Raw genomic sequence first — 20,224 nt, 5'->3', positions numbered from 1 at the left:
TTAAGTTTGTTTAGGTCCCATTTGTTAATTTTTGCTTTTATTTCTTTTGCCTTGGGAGACTAATCTGCTGTGATTTATGTCCAAGATTATGTCCAATGTTTTGCCTATTTCTCTTCTAGTTTTATAGTATCATGTCTTACATTTAGGTCTTTAAGCCATTTTGAATTTATTTTTGTATGTGGTGTGAGGGGATGGTCTGATGTCATTGATTTACATGTAGCTATCCAGCTTTCCTAACTCTTGTTGAAGAGACTGCCTTTTCTCTGTTGTATATTCTTGCCTCCTTTGTCATAGATTAATTCACTGTGGGTGTGGAGGTTTATTTCTGTCCTTTGCCCATTTTTTAATTGGGCTCTTTGTCTTTTGTTGTTGGGTTGTTAGGGTTCTTTGTATATCCTGAATACAGGTTCTTTATCAGATATATCATTGGCAAAAATATTCTCCCATTCTGTGGGTTGTCTTTCATTTAATGGTGTCTTTTGAAGGTTTTTAATTTTGTGAAGTCCAATTTACTTACTTTATCTTTTGTTGTTTGTGCTTTGGTCATATCTAAGAAAATCATGGTCTAATCCAGGGTTACAGAGATTTACACCTGTTTTCTTTTAAGACTTGCAGTTTTAGCTCTTTCATATAAGGCCTGATTTATTTTTAGTTAATGGGTGTGAGGAAGGGGTCTGACTTCATTCTTCTGCATGTGGATATCCAGTTTCCCAAGCACCATTTCTGGAAAAGAGTACTCTTTATCTATTGAATAATCTTGAAACCCTCCTTGAAAATCAATTGACCTTAACTAGGGGTTTATTTCTGGACTCATTTCTAGTCCACTGATCTGTATCAATCCTTACGCTGGTACTACACTGTCTTGACTATTGGAGTTGAGTGACAAGTGTGAAATCAAGGAGTGTGACTCCTCCAACTTTGTTCTGGATCCCTTTCATTTCCAAATAAATTTTAGGATCATCTTAGCAGTTTCTGCAAAAATGGCAGCTAGGACTTTGATAGGGATTACTGTTAACTCTATAGATCAGTATGGGGAACATTGCCGTCTTAACAATATTAAATCTTGTAGTCCATGTGGGAAGTCTTTCCATTTGTTTAAGTCATCTTTAGTTTCTCTCAATGATGTTGTAGTTTTTTGTGCACAAATCTTGCACTTCTTTTATTAAATTTATTTCTCCGTGTTTTTTTTCTTTTTGATGGTACTAGAAAGGAAATGTTTTCTTAATTTTATTTTCAGATTTTTCATTACTAGTATATAGAAATATAACTTGTATATTGGTCTTCTGTCTTATAGCCTGGTTGAACTCATTAGTTCTCTATTAGCTTTTTTTGTAGGTTTCTTAGTTTTTCTGTATACATGATTATGTCATCTGTGAATAGATAACGGTTTTTCTTCCTAGTTTCCAATCTGGATGTCCCCCCACTCTTTTTTTTCCCCTTCTTGCTTAATTATTATAGTACAGGGTTGAATAGATACGGCAAGAATAAACATCCTATCTTGTTCCTAATCTTAGGGGATTCAGTCTTTGACCATTATTATGTTAGCTGTGAGTGTTTCTCAGAACAGGGTGAGGGAGCTCCCTTCTAGTCCCAGTTACGTTTTTATCATGAAAGGGTATCTTGGGTTCTTAAAAGGATTGTATGAGACCATGCATGTGAAGTCCCTGTTAAATACTAGGACTTTATCAAAAAAGGGGCAGTCTTGGAGAATGTTCGACTGTATGCATATTCTCTTACCTTTCTTTCTATTTTTCCAGAGAATATTTAATAAAGGGTAGAATTGAGAATTTGTAAAAATATTATCCTTTTTTAAAATTGCAATTTAGAAGGTAAATACTTAGCAAGTACCCTAATATATACTTGAAGGAGCGCAAGTCCTCTTCATAAAGGGTACATATAGAAAAGGTTTTACATACAGACGACTAGTCTGATATTTTTTAAATATACAGACTTACCCCTGTGATCTTGGGATTAAAAGTGTTAACAATTAAGCTTTGTAGAGTTTTTTCACTTGAAAATTCAAATTTAGCTTACAGTTTTAGTAGCCTTAGAGATACCATTTTCCATAAACTTAATATTAATATGTTACATTTCATTAGCTTTTACCTAGCTGTTTTACATACAAAATGATGACATTCTAATTCTCTCTTCCCATCTTTATTTGTTAATAGGGATTCCTCTATAAAGATACATGTTCCTTCACCTGTTCAGTTACACTGAATAATAGTATGTAAGTAAAGGCAGGATAAATAAACATTGATTCTTTCAGTTATTTATTAGTTTTTAAATAATGAGTTGATTTCCTAGCATTCTCCAAAAGTAACCAATGAGGGTTTTTTAATTTGAATTTTAAATTTTTGAAGTTTACAGTAAACTACTGAATGTAGGCATATTTGCTGTATTACATTTCATTGCCATTGTGCTTGTTAAGTCTTAGATTGTGCCATCTTTGACTCTTTTTCCTGAAGACTTACCATAGTGCCATGGCCCCAGTAGTCTTTGGTAGCTTTTTTAGTTGTTTGACATTATGTTTGACTCATCTTGTGCATTTTCTGCCTAGATTTAGAATCAGCCATTTCTCTAAGAAACTTTGTTTCTTTTTGGTAAGAAATGATATTTAGATGCCACAGGTCTGGGTGCTATGAGTGCTCATTGCTTTTGGGTTGGTCTAGTGCTTTTTAGTTAATAGAACTAGGAAATACGTGTAATATATAACACGGACATATATTTGTATTGTTTCATGATAAAACAATCTGATATTTCAAATTCAAATTCAGGACTACCAGTTCAAATCTGGCACCTCATTTTACCTCTCTCCTTTCTCCATGCCAAAAAATTTGGTTCTTAATGAGACTAACATAATTATTCATTTGCATTATTGCATAATCACCACTTAACTTTCCCCAAATAATAATACACATACTAGTAACAACAATGTGATTATTTAAAACAATTTAAGTCTTTTTATTGCAGAACATAGATAGTCAATTAACTGTGCTTTAAAGTCATGTGGGACAGTTTGATTTGGCATAGTTATGCTGCATTTGACTTTTGCTTCTGATATTTAGGGATTGTTGCTGCAGCTTTATTTTTTTGAATTTTGTTTTATAAAATAGCTACATGATTCCAAAGTCAGATCTACATGTAAAATATATTTAAAGAAATATAACTTATTCCTTTCCCTTTTACCCTCTTCCTTGCCTACCCCTACAGATAAGCTTAGAATTAAAAAATAAAAACTTTTAAAGTATAAATAATATTTTTAAAAAGATAAATGGAAAGGTATATTACACACGTTTCTCCAGCTGACTTTTATACCTAGTATCGCCTGGTGATCACTGCATAACAATATGGGTAATTATTTCTCTCATATTTACAGCTATGTCATACTCTATTGTATGGATATACCATAATTTAGCCCCTTATTGATGGATATTTGGGTTATTTCTCATCTTTTGATTGTAGTAAATAATACAATAAGTAGCCTTGTGTACCAACTTCTTATTTTTTGTCAGTGTGTCTTTGGGATAGATTCCTAGAATGATTTCAGGGTAAAAGGGTTAAATGCTTATATATATATATGCATATGAATATGTAATGTCGTTAGATACTGCCAAACTTTCCTCCATGAGGTTTGTACCATTTTGTATTCTAGAATGTATGAGGCTCCAACAACCTCACCAACAGAGTGTGTGTCAAACTCAGTATAGTTTTAATTTACTTTTTTCTTATGAGTAAGGTTGATCAACTTTCCATATATTTAAAAGGCCGTTTGAGTTTATTTTTCTACGAATTGTCCACTTTTTCTTACTCACTTTTCTAACAAATTGTCCTTTTCCTTCTGTATTTAAAAAAATTTTTTGTATATTAGAAATATTAATCTTTTGTCTTTGAAGTAAGTTCCAAATGTCATTCCATATCATTCCCACGTCTTTCACTTTGCATATGTTGTTTTTTAACTTTTTATACAGTCAAAATTTTATTTATATAATACAAAATCTTTTCCATTATTGCTTATGACTGGTTGTGGTTAAAGCCTTGCCCCACATTCAGGTAACAGAAGAATTCACTTGTGTTTTCTTCTAATATTTGTATGATTGGACTCTTAAAACTCAACAATAAAGAAACAGCTCAGTTAAAAAGTGGGTAAAAGATCTGAACAGATATCTCACCAAAGAAGATATTCAGAAGGTGATAAATAAACATGAAAAGATGCTTATTATCAAATGTCATTAGGGAATTGCAAATTAAAAGAACAATGAGATAGCACCACTCACCTGTTCGAATGGCTAAAATCTGAAACACGAAATGCTGACAGGGGTATGGAACAACAGAAATTCATTCATCACTGGAGAGAATAGAAAATATAGTACAGCCACTTTGGAGTAGTTAGACAGTTTCTTACAAAGGTAAACGTAGTCTTATTATATGACCCAGCGTATCATGCCCCTAGATATTTACTTTAGTGAAATGAAAACTTACATCCACACCTGCACACAAATGATTATGGCAGCCTTATTCACAATTGCCAAAAATTTGGAAGCAACCAAGATGTGCTTCAGTATATTAAACAAACTGTGGTACATCCATACAATAGAATATTATTCAGTAAAAAAGAAATGATTTGTCAAGCGATGAGAAGACATTGGAAGAACCTTAGATGAATATTGCTAAGTGAAAGAAACTAGTCCAAAAAGTCTACATACTGTGATTCCAACTATATGACATTCTGGAAAAGACAAAACTATAGAGATTATAAAGATCAGTGGTTGCCAGGGATGGGGTTTAGAAAGGAGGGAAGAATAGATGGAACACAGGGGATTTTTAGGGCAGTGGAGCTATTCTTTATGGCACTATGATGATAGATACATGACATTATATATTTGGCAAGACCCATAGAATGTACAGCACAAAGAATGAAACCCAGTGTAAACTATGGACTTTAGTTAATAATAATGTACAGCTAAACCAAATGTATACAGCATCGCTAGATGTTAGTGATGGGGAAGCTGGGGATCAGGGAGGGAGTATGTGGAAATTCTCCATAGTTTGTATTCAACATAAAACTGTTCTAAGAAATAAGATCAAGGGAAGGGGAAAATAGCTCAGTGGTAGAGCACATGCTTAGCATGCATGAGGTCCTGGATTCAATCCCCAGTACCTCTGTTAAACAAATAAAAATATACTCTTAAAAATATTTCTTAAAAAGAAATAAGGTCTATTAATTTTTTTTAAACTGTGTTTTCCTCATTGCTTTGAGATGTCTGTCAATACTTAACTTCTGTATGCATTTGGGTTTCTCGATTTTCTTTTCTGTTCCATTGGTCTTTATATATACGTATATACTATTCATAATTATAGACTCTTAAATTTTAATCTTGTAGGCTTGTCTCCCTTTTTGCTCTTTTTCAGGGTTTTCCCAGATTTTCTTACTTATTTGCTTTTCCAAAAGAATTTTATACTCAACTTCTCAAAACTGAAATTTTAATAAATTTGTCAGTGAATTTGAGGGGATGTGATTGACATATTTATGTTGTTGAATATTCTTCTTCAAGAACATGGTTATGTTGTCTTGGAAGCTTTTTTACATACATCTTTGTGTAACAGTTACAGGCATTTGTGATCAAGTTGGTTCAATTTTGGGGTTATCCAGAATGGGCTGGGCATCAGTGTTTGTTTATGCATTCCTAAGTGTTTTAAGGAATAACATTTGTGTAATTGGCAGAGTAGTATAAGTGCAAATTACTCAGTAGAGGATTATCTGTACTGCAGATACTCTTTTAGAAGCATATCTTCGAGGTGGATATTGATAAAGATTAATTTTGTCAATTTTCTTTTGGGCCATTTGAGGCTCATTTGACATATTTAGGAAATCTTACTGGCCATTTCTCCAATATTATATTTTTCTTTAAAATGAATTGCAACACTATAGTAAATTAATAAAATTGAAGATTTGATGTTAACTGCTTCTAGTTGTGTGTGTGTTTTATGAGAGTGCCAGAGATGATAAATAGCAAAATCACTGAACACTGAGGTGCCTGTTAGCTTTAGATTTTCAACCAAGGAAATTGTGAAAATTTTCTCAGTTTCCTGGACTATATTTAGAAAAGAAAATGTTTTCATGCTAAATATCTGGGGAGTTTTTTTTCAGTATTTATACATGTATATATGTATTAGTGCTTATAAATTCCTATTGGAGTTAAATAAAAGTCAAAAAAAATCCACTGCTCTCAATTAATCCTCCACTCTGCATTGTCTACCATAGTTCACACTTCATTTCCCCATTGGACTATTTCAATAACTGTACTGGTGCCCCTAATGAGAGCCTCTCTTCAATTTAGCCTTCGTACTTTTTCCAGAATAAACTTTCTAGCAAGGATTTGATTGTGTCATTGTGTTAAGATTTTTCATTTGCTCTGTACTGATTAGAGCAGCATGCAGTCTCGTTGCATCTCATGATATGGCTCATACTTCACCATCCAACTCCATAATTTCACCTTTTCTATTGTTTCCAGTGATGTTTTAAATTTCCCTTAACATGAAGTTCTTTCTCATGCCTCTGTGCCTCCATGCATACTCCTTTCTTGCTCTGAAATACCTCCTTTCACTAGTTTGCAGCTCAGAATTGTATCTTCCCTAGTCCCCCAAAGACTCTTTGATTTGTTTACTTCTGGTGTATGGTCAGTCATTATCATAATAATTTAATTATCTACGTGTCTTTTTACTCCACAGAGTTGTGGGGGATCAGGTCTGTGATTTCTGTGGTGCTTGCTGCATGAGGCTCAGTTCATGTTTGTTGAGTGAATTTAATAACTCACTAGGAATCTCACTTAGCCAGAGGGGCTTTGTTGTGATTGTTGTTTTTCTTGATGCCTGTTAGTGTCTCTCTCTTTGCTAAAACAGTTCTAGCAGCTTTAAGTATCTCATTTTTAGAACAAAGGGAAAAACAAAAATTCCAGTTAACCACATTCTCATCTTTGCAGCATGGTATAGAGGAGAGAGCTCCATATTAGGAATTGCACCATTTGAAATCTTGACACTTAATCAGTCCTTCTAGACCTCAGTTTCCATACTTGCATAGTGACTCTAATGTATCTCATTTTAACAGAATGTTGTAAGAATGGATAAGAAAGCACATAATGCAGTGCTTGGCTTATAGAGGGTTAATAAATTGAATCTAAATCCTAGAATACTTTATAATGTCAAATTTTGATTGAAAATTTATTTAACTAAATTTAATAGTAAATTAACATTTTGTGACTTGATATTAGATTATATGTATATTCACGTATACATACATAGACACATCTTATGCATGTCAAATTTTAGAAATATGATTTCAAGCTATTTTGGAATATACATAATGGCAGGTGTTGACCTCCAGGGTAGGGAGAGAAGATTCATATTACTGTAGTCAAAAATGAAAATGGAGACATTATTACCAATTCTGCAGAAATAAAAAATTATTAGAAGAGAGTACTATGAACAATTGTCTGCCGACAAGTTGGATAACCCAGAGAAGGTGTACACATTCTTAGGAAAGTAAAACCTCTCAAGACATTTTGAATCGCAAAGAAATAGAAAATCTGAGAAGACCTGTAACTGTAAGATTGAATCTGTAATAAAAAATCTCCCATCAAAAAAAAATTCTTGGACGTGATAGCTTCACCGATGAATTTTACCGAACATTTAAAGAACTAATTCCAGTCCTTCTCCAACTTTTTCAGAAAGTTGGAAAGGAGAGAACACTTTCTAACTCGTTTTATGAGTCCAGCATTACCCTGATACCCAGATACCACAAGAAAACTATAGACCAGTTGTGAAGTTAAATTTCCTTTTCCTTTTAATTAAAGGCAGGATTTTGCAAAGCCTTTAAAAGATGTATTGGGAATTTCCAAAAGGGGAATTTGATATGTAGCATTTTCCAGTCTTATTTGACACCAAATCCTTTGTCTAGAGAACAAATCTCTACCTATTAATTGTTAACCCTGGCCATAAATAGAAATTTTATATACATCTATGAGCTCTTATTTTTTTTTTTTATGAGCTCTTATTTAGCTACCAATAGGTACAGTGAAGAAAGGAGAGACCAGGAACAAGACTTCATGCTCTGTGACTTGGGGAAGCTTGTTCACTTCACTAAGCCCCAGTTTCCTTTTGTGCAAAAAGAAGTTGAAATATTGTCCTCAATTTATCTTTATGTGAAAATTTAAAACGTTTTAAAAAGATATCTTTTTCTCAATTGAACAAAAGTTTTGTTGAAATTTTCCGAATTGAGAATTTATGGAAAACTTCTTGTTTTCTAACATGAATTAATTAAATAATAGTGGGAGGCAGTATAGCACAGGAGACAACCTGGACTTTGGAGGTAGTTATGGCAGGTTTCAGTCTCAACTCCACCACGTATCATTATTCTTAGACAAGGATATTCTTAGACAAGGTACATAATCTTGAATCCATAGGTTTCTCAATGGTGAAAATGAGGGCTTTATTACTTATGGTGCTTATTGCATAGTAATAGGTGCTTAATAAATGGAAACTGCTGGTATTTAATTTGGTGATTAGTAATTAAATATGATCTAGGTTTATGAGCTCTAATTACAGATCAAAGCCTAGGTATGATCACTTCACTTCCTGGAGGGACTTCAAATTCCATTTCTCCTGCCACTCCCAGAGGGCATACTGCTTATTGCATAAAGCAAAGCTGTTTGTGTGGTAGGAAGGGGAGAACAAAGATCTCTGCTTTTTGCCAAGTTTATCTCCGGGAATAACTGAAAGCAAAAGTTGAAACACGCATCCTCAACAAGCTAGAGCCAACAAGCCAAGTGGGATTTACAGAGTAGATTTCAGCTGAGATTTCACACTGACCTCCCCTCCTATGGTGTCTGTTAGTATAAACAGCTAAGGTGTGGGAAGAGAAACATTTCTTAGGTAAGCACCCGTGATTACTGTGGAGTGATTAACTCTAGTTACCCAATCCCTATCCATATAATTGAACGAGACATCTGGTTAAAACATTGTGATGACTTCCTTGAGTCATACTTAAGCAAGAGAGAGATCAGGGGTCACAGTATTTTGAAATTAGGTCACCCCGTGGTGTTGATAGCCTCTTACCTTCTGCCTTGGGAGAGAAGGAAGTTAGATGAAGGCTGGCGTAGAAGTATATAGAATAGCTCACACACTTTCCTCCAATCTATCCTGTTCATTTTGCTAGTTTGAGATTGATCAGGGTCCAGGGGGTTTTTTTGCCCTAAAGATAAATACTGCCCTTCTGCTAATGCTGTCAGTCAGTTACACTTTTGTGTAAATTGGTGTAACTAAATGTGGTATTATGCTAAGTTCTTGGGAGGACAATTCATGCAAGAGGAGTTAGCTCTAAGGGGAGGAGTAAGCAGGGAAAGATCATCTTAGAGTAAGGGATATCTCAGTAAGACAGACTTGGATGGATGGCCCAAAAGGGGATTTGCAGGAGACCTTGGCCCTGAGAGATTAGAGGGAGCAGGAGGTCCCAGAGTTAACCTTTCTATACATCAAAGCTGTTTTGTCCAATGCCATCTTAAGTCACCTCAAATGTCTGTGGATCTAAATGTAAACTAGAGTTCTAGCAAGCAAGTTAGGAGAGATTGCAGATTTAGCTAACCTTTACTGAGCACTTGTTGTATGCCTGAATTAGTGTGGAGTGCCCTCCACACAATTCTTGAAGAATCTTGGTATTCTTAGCTGATAATGGGCATGATGGCAGTATCTGTCTCATAGGATTGTTGAGGAAAATGCAGTGAAGATGGCTAGCATGGTTCTCACACAAAGTAGGAATAAATGAGTGATGAGAAGAACCATGCTTAAAAACTAGAGAGGGATACAGAAACCAAAGTTGACCATTAGCATGGGGACAGGATTCATTCTTACATTTTCTACTGTATGCTAAGTGAGGCTCTGCACTGGGTCTTGGGGATAGAGAGATAAGAGTTCTCTTCTCAAAAGAATGTTCCTTTTTTTTTCAATTTTTTGGGGTGGGGGTAGTTAGATTTAAAGGAAAGTTCCTTTTAAAAGAGAATTACAGCCTGTTGAGTTCTAAAGAAATTAGTTTGGGAGGAACTTGAAACCGGTGACTGAGGTTATTAAATACAACATTCTGTCTACTTCCCTGTTTCACCTCCTCTGTAAGTGCTTATAGCAAAACGTTATTGCTGAGGGAAGAATTGGTAGCAAAGTTAATCCGGTGTCTCCAGCCAAAGCTGCCGTATTCTTTCTTTTTGAACAAAGCTAGCATTGCAAAACTTAATTGGTGCTGAAATGGCTATCGGCTTGAGACATTTAGCTTTTGACTCATGTTGAAAGCAGCCCTATTCAGTATAAAATGGAATAAGCCTTTTGAAGTGCATTTTAACAATATGTATCAAGAGCTTTAAAATATGCATATTCCTCTCAGGGAAATTTGAGACTGTGAAAAAAAATGCATATTTCTTGGCCCATAATGTTAACTGGATCCTAAGAGGGGAAATCCTAAATACAGAGAAACCTTATAAACAGAAATGTTCATCAGAGTGCTGTTTTAATAGCAGAAAATCAGAAGCAGTTTTAACATCTATATGTATATTGTTTTCGCCAATTGGAATATTATATAACCATTAAAATGGTTATAAGACTATTGCATAAGGGACTCCTTGGTAGAATAAGTAAGAATGCTCAGATTTGTACATATATAGGAGAGAGGAATTTCAAGAAGAGAAAATAGAGAAAGCTCCCCAAACCTTGACTGTATGCAGTGATATGAAGCTGGGGCTGGTTACAATGTGGAAGGAGTAAGGTGGAAAGATTGGTTCCCAAGCCACAAGGGAAAACACCAGAAGAGTCCTACAGACATCAAAGAGCAAAGGTGAATACATTATTCATAAGATGCTTACAGTCCAGAAAGGAGAAGCAAAGCCCATTTACCAGTCCATATATATGTGTGTATGTGTGTGTATATGTGTGTGTATATATATATATATATATATATATATATATATATATATATACATAAAGTTTGAAAGGGAAATTGGATCAAAACTCTAAATCCTCTTCTTAGAGTGTGGGTAACTAGAAGGAAGTATACTAAAATGTTAAACAGTTAATAGTGGTTGTGACCACAAGGAAACCTCCCCCTTCCCTATCTTTCTCTAGTATTTAAACTTTCTTAACCTCACTTATACTAGGTTTTAAAAAGTATAAGACAGAGAAAACCTAGGTAGCCAACCCTCATCCAGGTTTATGAGTGCAGCTGTTTTCAGACAATGAGTGCCAGGTGAGTCTGGCACGTTTTCCATTTGCCCCTGTGAGTAGGTCACTGGCCATTCTGGGGCTAGCATTGAGGGCAGGGAATCTGTTCCCACACGATGCATTGAGCATCTTGATGGAGTAAATAAGTGCATTTATCTGTGTTTAGCAGTCTGTTTCCACTTTTTCTCCTAATCTTTGTAAACACTTTCCTTTACCAAAAATAAAATTTTCTCACTAAGATGGGCAAAAAATAATTTCCCTCATTCTTAGTAAATAACACTATCATCTCATTTACTTATGAATCCATCTTAATATTTCTCTTCCACTTGCACACATTATCCACTTTCTTTGGCTCTACCTTTACAGGATACCCCCAGTCTATCCTCCTCCTCCCCTCTTCACTGCTACCATCTTATGCTGAACCACCATTCTCTTTCCTTTGGACTCCTTGCCGGTGTCTTGCTCTCTTTCATGCCCTCTACAATTAATTCCTCACACAGAAGCTAAAATAACTTGAAAAAAAATCTACATATGGTCATGACACTTCTGAACAGAAATAAATTAAGGCTCTGGGTTAGTGATTTTCAACCCTGGCTCTGCAGTAGAATCATCTAGAAGCTCCCTCCCTCCCAGGAAAAAGTTTACCTCTGCCTAGACTGTACATTCAGAGAATCTGATTAAATTGCTTTGAGGAGGGGAGGGCTCTAGTCACCTGTGGATTCCCCTCTGGTGCTTTGGATATGCAAGCAAGGCTGAAAAACTGCCCTAGATGAATGTTGTCTCTCCTGCCTACTCCTCAGACCTTATCTACCGACTTGCCAAGCTTGTTCTGTCTCAGGTGTGTCCCTCCTACCCCAGTTTTTTTTTTCTTTTTGAGTAAACTTTTCTTATTTTAGAATAAATTTAGATTTACAGAAAACTTGCGGACGTAGTACACGGACTTCCCCATCGTCACTCGGTGCTCCCTGTTAACATCTTGCATTATTGGTTGGGCACTTTTGTCACAACCAGCCAATGTTATTGCACTGAAGTATTGACCAAAGTCCATACTTTATTCAGATTTCTTTAGTTTTTACCTAATGTCCTTCTTCTGTTGCAGGATCTCACCTTGCATTTAGTGACTATCGGCTCCTCTTGGCTGTGACAGTTTCTAGGACTTTCGTTTTTAATAACCTTGACTGAGGAGCGCTGGTCATGTATTTCATGGATTGTCCCTCAGTTGGGATTTGGCTAATGTTTTTCTCATGATTAGGCTGGAGTTAGGGGTCTGAGGACCAAGACCACAGAGTTGTAAAGTGCATTTTCATTAGATTTTATCGAGGGTGCATACTGTCAACATGATTTATCACTATGATGTTGACCTTGGCTGGGGTAGTGTTTGTCAGGTTTCTCCACTATGAAGTTAATCTTTTTTCTTGCTTTTCCATACTGTACTCTTTGGAAGGAAGTCAGTATGCACAGCCCATACCAAAGAAGTGAAGAGTTATAATCCACCTCCTTGAAGGCAAAGTATCTGTTTACATAATTATTTGGAATTCTGCGCAAGATGTTTGTCTGTTCTCTCCCGTTTAATTATTTATTTAATCGTGTATTTCTATCTGTCTGGACTCATGGATGTTTGTTTTGTACTTTGGATTATAATCCAGTATTACTTCGTGTTGCTCAGATTGTACCAGCTTTAGCCACAGAGTTCTTTCAGCTGATTCTGATTCCTGTATCGCTTTGATGTACCCCCATCCTTGTGGGGTTTATGAGTGCTTCCTTTCTTTCTGGCACTGCAAGATGCTCCAGTGTTAGAACCCCAAATCTGGGCGATGTGTGTGCTTGCTGCTGGCATGTGTGTTGTTGATCCTAGGTGCTCTCAGCTGACAGAGCAAGGATGTGAATGTACTAAGCTAACTTTTTGTATGCAACCATCTGTCTGTAATAAGTTTAAACATGAGTTGACTCAAATGTCTTCAACTCCCATCCATTACCACATGGATTATTCTGGCCTTCTCCCCATGACTGTAACTTCCCACTTCAACAATGAGAAAACTGGCTCCCACGATCTGTTTACTTAATTGTTCAAGTCCAGTATATTTATATAGATACAGTGGCTTCAGAATTAACACATACCCCCATGTGAGACCACTCTATCAAATGAAGCGTCGTGCTTGTATGCGGTTCCTTTTGCCTTTAATCTTACGGACTCCACACTCATTTCCAGCTGCTTAGGTCAGCACCTTCCCCCCACCCCTACTGTTTGTTGTTTCATACGTATTTTTTTGTCTCAAGAGTTTTTGCATTTGTCCTTCTGCCTGCACATGTTTCCCCACGGTTAGACCTTTATCTTTCATCAGATCTCTGAAATGTTACCTCCTTGGAGGGACCTTCCTTGAGCACTCAGTCCTAAGGAATCCCCTAGCCTACATTTTTTTTCATTTATTTGCTCTGTGTATGTGGCTTCTTTTGGTCTCCCTCTGGTAGGAAACAAATGTGATGAGAGCAGAGACTGCATCTATGTCCTGGATGTCTAGAATACTGGCTCAGTGCATATTTGTTGCTATATGAATGAATAGTCCTGTCCTAGACTATGGCTGGTGCCTGTCTTTAATATTCATCAGCAGTGGTTGAAAGCAGGCTTGTTCAGTTAGGCTTCCAGTTTACCCTGATTCACTACTTACAAAAGGATTTTGCTTGCAAATTAGGTTATTTCAGTATACTGAAGATGTGCAATTACCCTGATTATTCTGTCCTACAATGTTTATAACCCTTTTTTAAAAGTTATTTTAATTAGTGAATTACTCTCTCTAGTCCTGTGTAAAATTGTGTACAGTATCGGGCTGTACATTAGAATCAGCTGAGAAGCTTTTTTAAAAAACAAACCAACCAACCCTGATTCTCTGGCTCCATCCCTGACTTACTGATCTCCAGGAAGATTCTGCAAATTTGCATTTTTAACAGCTATCTTAGGATCTAGTAAAAATATTTGGAGTTTGAAAGTCTCAGGGCATTAATGTACAATGAGATTTGGTGACAATGTCTGGAGGATTTCACTTTATAGCTATGATTGTTGAAGCTTATACTAAAACATCTTTTTGCCTTGGACTAACTTTTTCTGCAACCTTTTTAGCCCTTACTATGTGCTAGGTATTGGGGAGCATTGTATATAGATGAATCCCAGACATTGAGCTTAAGGAGTAGTAGAATGAATGTAAATAGTTGTGAAAGAAGGTAGAAAATAATAGGTACATGAAGGAGGTAGAAACATTTTTGGTATTTAAAGGCAGAGCGGTCATTCACACCCTGAGAAGGTAAAAATAAAATCCAGTTCTTAAAGAGAATGTACAGAGGGAAGGTGGAACCGTGGACATCCCCGTTCTCCGCAGGGGGCTGTAAGGAAATTAGAAGTTACAGGGGAGCCTCTTACAAGCCGGAGGGCGATAGCCAAACTGGTAGGAGAGGCCTGGGAAGGTCAGGAACCAATATCCAGATTATCAGAGCTGTCGAAGCCAAGAGTCCTTACTAGAGCTTTAGAGTTCTTAGCAGAGCTTTCCAGTTGAAGTACTGAAAATTTTACAGTATTTTAAACATAAAATTTTACTAGCGAAGTTTGTGTACTACTTGTGAATTTTAAAAAAAGGCAATTGCATTCCTAAAGAATGCAAACTTCAGTTTTTGTTTTGTTCTTTTAAGCTCTGGATATTCAGTCCAAATTAAATCCCTCATGTTGCACATAAAGGAAGCTAAAATTCAGAGTTAAAATGTGTCTGGTCCATGATCACAGGATGCAGAACCAAAGAACCTCAGGCTCCTGACTCACCGGTGCCTGTTGACACGTTCTTGTCAGGTTGAGCTCAGTCTCTTTTTGCTGTTGGTTGCTGATTGTTAAGAGGAATTCCTTAGGGTAGAGACTGTGTTGTATTCATCCCAAAACCCTGGACAGAGTAATACACAAAGTAGACAGTAACAGTAGATGTGTGTTGCATGAAAGGATGGATGGATGGGTTTGGCTTTTGTGTTTGACCTGGAAGGAAGGCTAGGATTTAGCTCTGGCAATCCTGGTCATTAGATGTACACGTGGACTGTTAGATTTGTTGAGTATTGGACACCTAAGGGGAAATAGAAAATAATATGGAAAGCTAGGTGGGGGTCACATTATAGGAACACTTGAGTGCCAAACTAAGGATTCTGTAACTTATTATCCAGTCAGCTGAAATGTTTTGAGCAGAGGAGCAACAGACACACACCCAGACACAAAAAGAGACTGGGGGCGGGGGAAGAGTTAGGAAGGAAAGAAATTTAATTTGACAGTTCACTCAAGATGTTATAAAAGCTTGATTAAAGGTGCTGGCTCTGGAAATGGAAATGTGGTTGTAGATATACAGAAAACAGACTTGATTACTGATGAAGCGTAGAGTTCAAGGGATAGAGTACTCAGAGATGAGGCTGCGGTTCCAGGTGTCATGTTTGCCTGTGTATTTTGGAGGGTGGTGGTGGCGTTAACACATATGGTGGTTTTAAATAGTGCTGATGCTATATCTAGGTGGAAATGTGGAATAGGCTCTTGGGAAAGTGCTGCTAAACTTGAGAAGAGAAGGTGGGTCCAGAAATTAAATTAGGAGTTATTTGAGTAGAAAGGATCATTGAAGGCTGAGGATTAAATGAGATTGCCAGAAAAAGACAAAAACCAACGGCACATCCCTAGGGAAACACCTACATTTAGAGGGAATGGAAGAAGAGGAGCCAGAGAAGGAGCTTTGGTCATAGACAAAGTGAAACTCGAGAATAGTACAAGGTTAAGGGAGTAGGGAAAATTCTTACTGTAGGGAAACGTCTGAATTACAGGCCCTTTTTAATAAAAAGTTTTGTACAATTTATAGTATAAGCTAAATTATGTGGCAGTTGGTAAAATGATGTACGTTAATGACCAGCCTTGCATTTTGCAAAAAACCTGCATAATTATATCATTATGTATTATAAACAGAATAGATGGTTAGCATTAAAGAATATTTTGTTGGACCCAGAGGTTGAAGAAATCTTTTATTTTTAAACTTGAATTTGAGATAGCATTGCTTTTAATCAAGTAGTCTTCTTGATTGAAGTTTTGCAAGACAGGAAATTTTCATTTTTGTTTCTATGGGAGTAATAGCTATAATAATGGAGTGAATAAATTCTGAATAGTGAAGTTTGACCATGTTTGAACATCTGCCTTCAACACTTCTTAGTGTATTTTCCCAGCAGTATTTATAAGTATTCTCTTAGCAGTAAAAATATCCAGTAAGTACTGTTATTTTTTCCCTAAGCAACTTTGTTCTTAACTTTCTTTTCAGGATCTGACTGGCATAGAATCTATGGATCAGTGTCGCCATACCTTGGAACAGCATAACTGGAACATAGAGGTATAGTAGGACTCATTCTGAGCTGCTTTCTTTTTCCCTGGTCTGATAACAGATCTCAAAGACATGTATTTTTTTTCACAGCATGAATCTCCTCTCAATAGATTTTTTTTTAACTGTATGACTTTTTGGTCTTTAAAAATAAATTTGTGCAAGATGAAGATTATAATCAAAGTTTTATAACATCATAGAAGAGGTTGTGACCAAATCCCTTAATATAGTGTCCCTCCCTCTTTTATTTTTTTCTTAATGGCCTTTGGAAAAAATACTGTTTTTTATGTTTTGTTTTATAACCAGATACCATAATGTGAGCCTTCTTATTACCTATTTTATAATTTAGTTTTTGGATTTTCTAGGTAATTGTGTCATGTGCAACTCAGTGTTGTTTTTTTTTTTCAGCATACGGACCTTCTGTTTTACTTGATCATTGAATTGGCTAGAACTTCAGAACAATCTCAGTTAATAACTGTAGTAGCAAACGTCTTGTCCTTACTATAATGCCTCTAGTGTTTGATCATCAAGTGTGATGTTGGTCATTGTTTTGAGATAGAGCCACTAGAATATAAGTAACTTCCATGAGAGCAGAGGGTTTTGGTTTTTGTTTTGGGTTTTTTTGGTTTTGTTAACTGCTGTGCTCCCAGCATCTAAAATTGATCCTGATACATCATAGGCTCTCAGGGGGTATCTGTTGACTGTTTTTCCATCCTGGTACAGTAATAGTTTTATATCAAGAGTGGATGTTGACATTTATCAAGGACCCTTTTGATCTCTTTTTGAAATTCTGTTGTAGTTACGGTATATTATTTGAATAGGGTGCTGGATTTCTGAAAATATATTCCTAAGTGATACTTAGTTATGCAGCACTATTTTTGAGGAATTAAATTCTGGGGCCTGGCAGGATACCAGCAAACAAGACCAAGTCCCTACTCCCATGGAGTTTAATTCTAGGTAATTGTAGTTTGTAATAAATGCTACAAATGAGTGCAGAAAATGTAACCGAGAGGATCTGGGAGGTTATTTTAATAAGTAAGGCCTTTCTGAGGAGGTTATATTTGAGCTGACACCTGAGTGATGAAAAGGAATGATGACTGTGAGAATTCAGGGGGAAATGCACGTTGGCAGAGGGAATGATGTTGCCCTGTGTGATGCATTGGTGCTCTCTCTCTGTTAGACTTTGATTTCAGGCATATGCTGGCTTTATAAAATGACTGACTTGATAAAATGAGTTGAGAAGCATAAATAGCAAAGATTTGAAAGAAAGCACTTGAAAACTTATTTTTGCCTATTGTTTATTAACTTCTTCGTGTTTTTACCCATTATTCATAATCTGTTTCCTACTTCTTTCTTAATAAGCTTTCTTAGAAAAATGCTTTTTCCGTCGAGATTTTCAGTGATTTATGGTACAGGCTGTACAAAGCAGCACGTCTTTTGCTCTCTTCTGTGTCTGCTCTGTTATCCCCTCTTCTCCTTATTTTCTTATGCTTTTTTTCCTTTTTGAAAAATGAGACTTGCTGGAGACTAGTTTTTAATTTGATTGTTTTATTTATAGAAAGCTCTTATATTTATCAGTTCTTTTTTTCTGCTTATTTATTAAGCAAAATCTAATTTTTTTTTACACTTTTGTATGATTGTCTTTTTTTTTAGCATCTTGATTTTTGCAGTTTTTTTTTTTTTTTAAGAATACAAATTTATTGGTACGCTTGCATTTACGGCTGTGGATTTTCTTCTGGAAATACATTTTAAAAGTTCTGATTTTCTTCTTTGGCCCAAGAGTTATTTAGGAATACTTTGGAATTCCTGTTGGCTTTTTAAAATTTATTCTTTTTATATTGATCTTTAATTTTATTTTTTAATATAACATTTATATATTAAGGAGGTTCTTTGATTTAATCATATTCCTTATTATTATATATTTTTAAATTAAGTGTTTCAAACTTAGAGAAAAATACAGAGATAAAAGGGACAACCATGTACCTACCATCCAGCTCCTGAAAACCAGACATTTTGCAATGCTTGTTTCAAATTTATTTTAAACAGATATGGATAAAATCAAAGCCTCACGTACATTGCTTGTGTGTTGTCCCAGCCCGCACCCCACCCCCTCTCTTTTTTCTTTCCTAGAAGCAACCACTGTTGACAACTAGGTGTTTATCAAGCAGTGTGTTTTTTGTGGGATAAGGGTTTGGTGTCTGCATTCAATCAAGCTCATTAGATGTATGATTATAATCTGCTATTTTTTTTCTGTTTACTTATTGATAAGACTACTTGACGTGATGAACCTGAATGTGGTTTTATAGATTTCCTTATTTCCCATTGATAATGTCTTTTTTTTTCCTAATTACAAAAATAATACATGTCTACAAAAAATTTAAAACAGAATTTATAAAGTTGAAAATGAAAGTTCTTGGTAACCATACTCGAGATAACCACGTTTGACGTTTTAGTGTATTACATGTCCTTCCAGACTTCCTTATGTGTACAGCTCTGTTAGGTGTGCTGACAGCGTGCATAAGCTTTCCCAGTGTTAGTAACAAGTGTATCAAAGAGAATGCTTTTCTACATGCTGTGGAAAGGCCTACGTGATGCAAGTAAAATGCACTAATTCTATGTTTATTTTGAGAGGGAGACATTTTCTAGCTTATATATAGTTTGATTATTTTATTTGACACATACAAACACATAGCTGTGAGAACTTTCTTGTAATAATACCTTCTGTTAATATCAGGTGATACTTAATTACTTTAAATTCTACTTTAAATTTAAATTTGATTTATTGCTATTGCTGCTCCTCTTTTATTTATTGGTTTACAGTTACTCTGGTGTAATATCAATCTTTCTGTAACAGGAAATGACATAGAAATGTTAAAAACTTGTTGGAAAAGTACACATGCACACTCACACAGGCAAATATTTCTAAAAAGTGTAAATAAGACAGTGCTCACCCTTAATCCCTCATTTCTGGTGGCTAATGATGTAATAACGTCTTTTTTACATGGTTCTTGATCATTTGTGTATCTTCCTTGGGGAAATGTCTATTCAAATCCTTTGCCCATTGTTAAATAGGGTTGTTTGTCTTTTCAATGGTGAATTCTGTATGTATTCTGGATACCAGACCCTTATCAGATAGATGCTTTGTAAGTATTTTCTCCCATTCTGTGGACTGTCTTTTTTTTTTCAAACCTTTCATAGAATGAGGAAACAATCTCAAACTTAGAGAAAAGTTGTACGTACAGTACAGAAGTTATTTTTTCTTAAACCAGGGTAGCTTGCCTACCGGATGTCCCATCACCACTAGTACTTCGGGGTGCATTTGCTGTAACCAGGACTGCGTAACCACAGCGCATGGGTTGTCTTTTGACTTCTCTGATGCACAAAAACTTTTGGTTTTGATGAAGTCTCGTTTACCTGTGTTTTTTTCTTTTTGTTGCTTGTATTTTTAATGTCTTGTCTAACAAATCATTGCTTAATCCAAGGTCACAAAGATTTTCACCCATGTTTTCTTTTAAGAGTTTTATAATATCAGCTGTTACATTTAGGTCTTTAATGTATTTTGAGTTACTTTTTGTAATATAGTGTGGTTTAGG

At 35.7% G+C, this 20,224-nt stretch overlaps 1 protein-coding gene across 1 annotated transcript in view; it reads left to right on the top strand.

Annotated features, from left to right (window-relative positions):
• Positions 1 to 20,224, top strand: part of FAF2 (Fas associated factor family member 2) — a 45,022-nt gene that overhangs the window by 8,015 nt on the left and 16,783 nt on the right. Inside the window, exon 2 of the mRNA XM_006198954.4 lies at positions 16,575 to 16,643. Within this exon, the coding sequence (XP_006199016.1) occupies positions 16,575 to 16,643 (69 nt within the window). The remainder of the gene's footprint in view (positions 1 to 16,574; positions 16,644 to 20,224) is intronic.

Source organism: Vicugna pacos, chromosome 22 (genome assembly GCF_048564905.1).
Source record: "Vicugna pacos chromosome 22, VicPac4, whole genome shotgun sequence".
NCBI classification, from domain to species: Eukaryota; Metazoa; Chordata; class Mammalia; order Artiodactyla; family Camelidae; genus Vicugna; species Vicugna pacos.
Note: the sequence above shows the minus strand (reverse complement) of the source record. Positions and strands in the feature narration are given on the sequence as shown.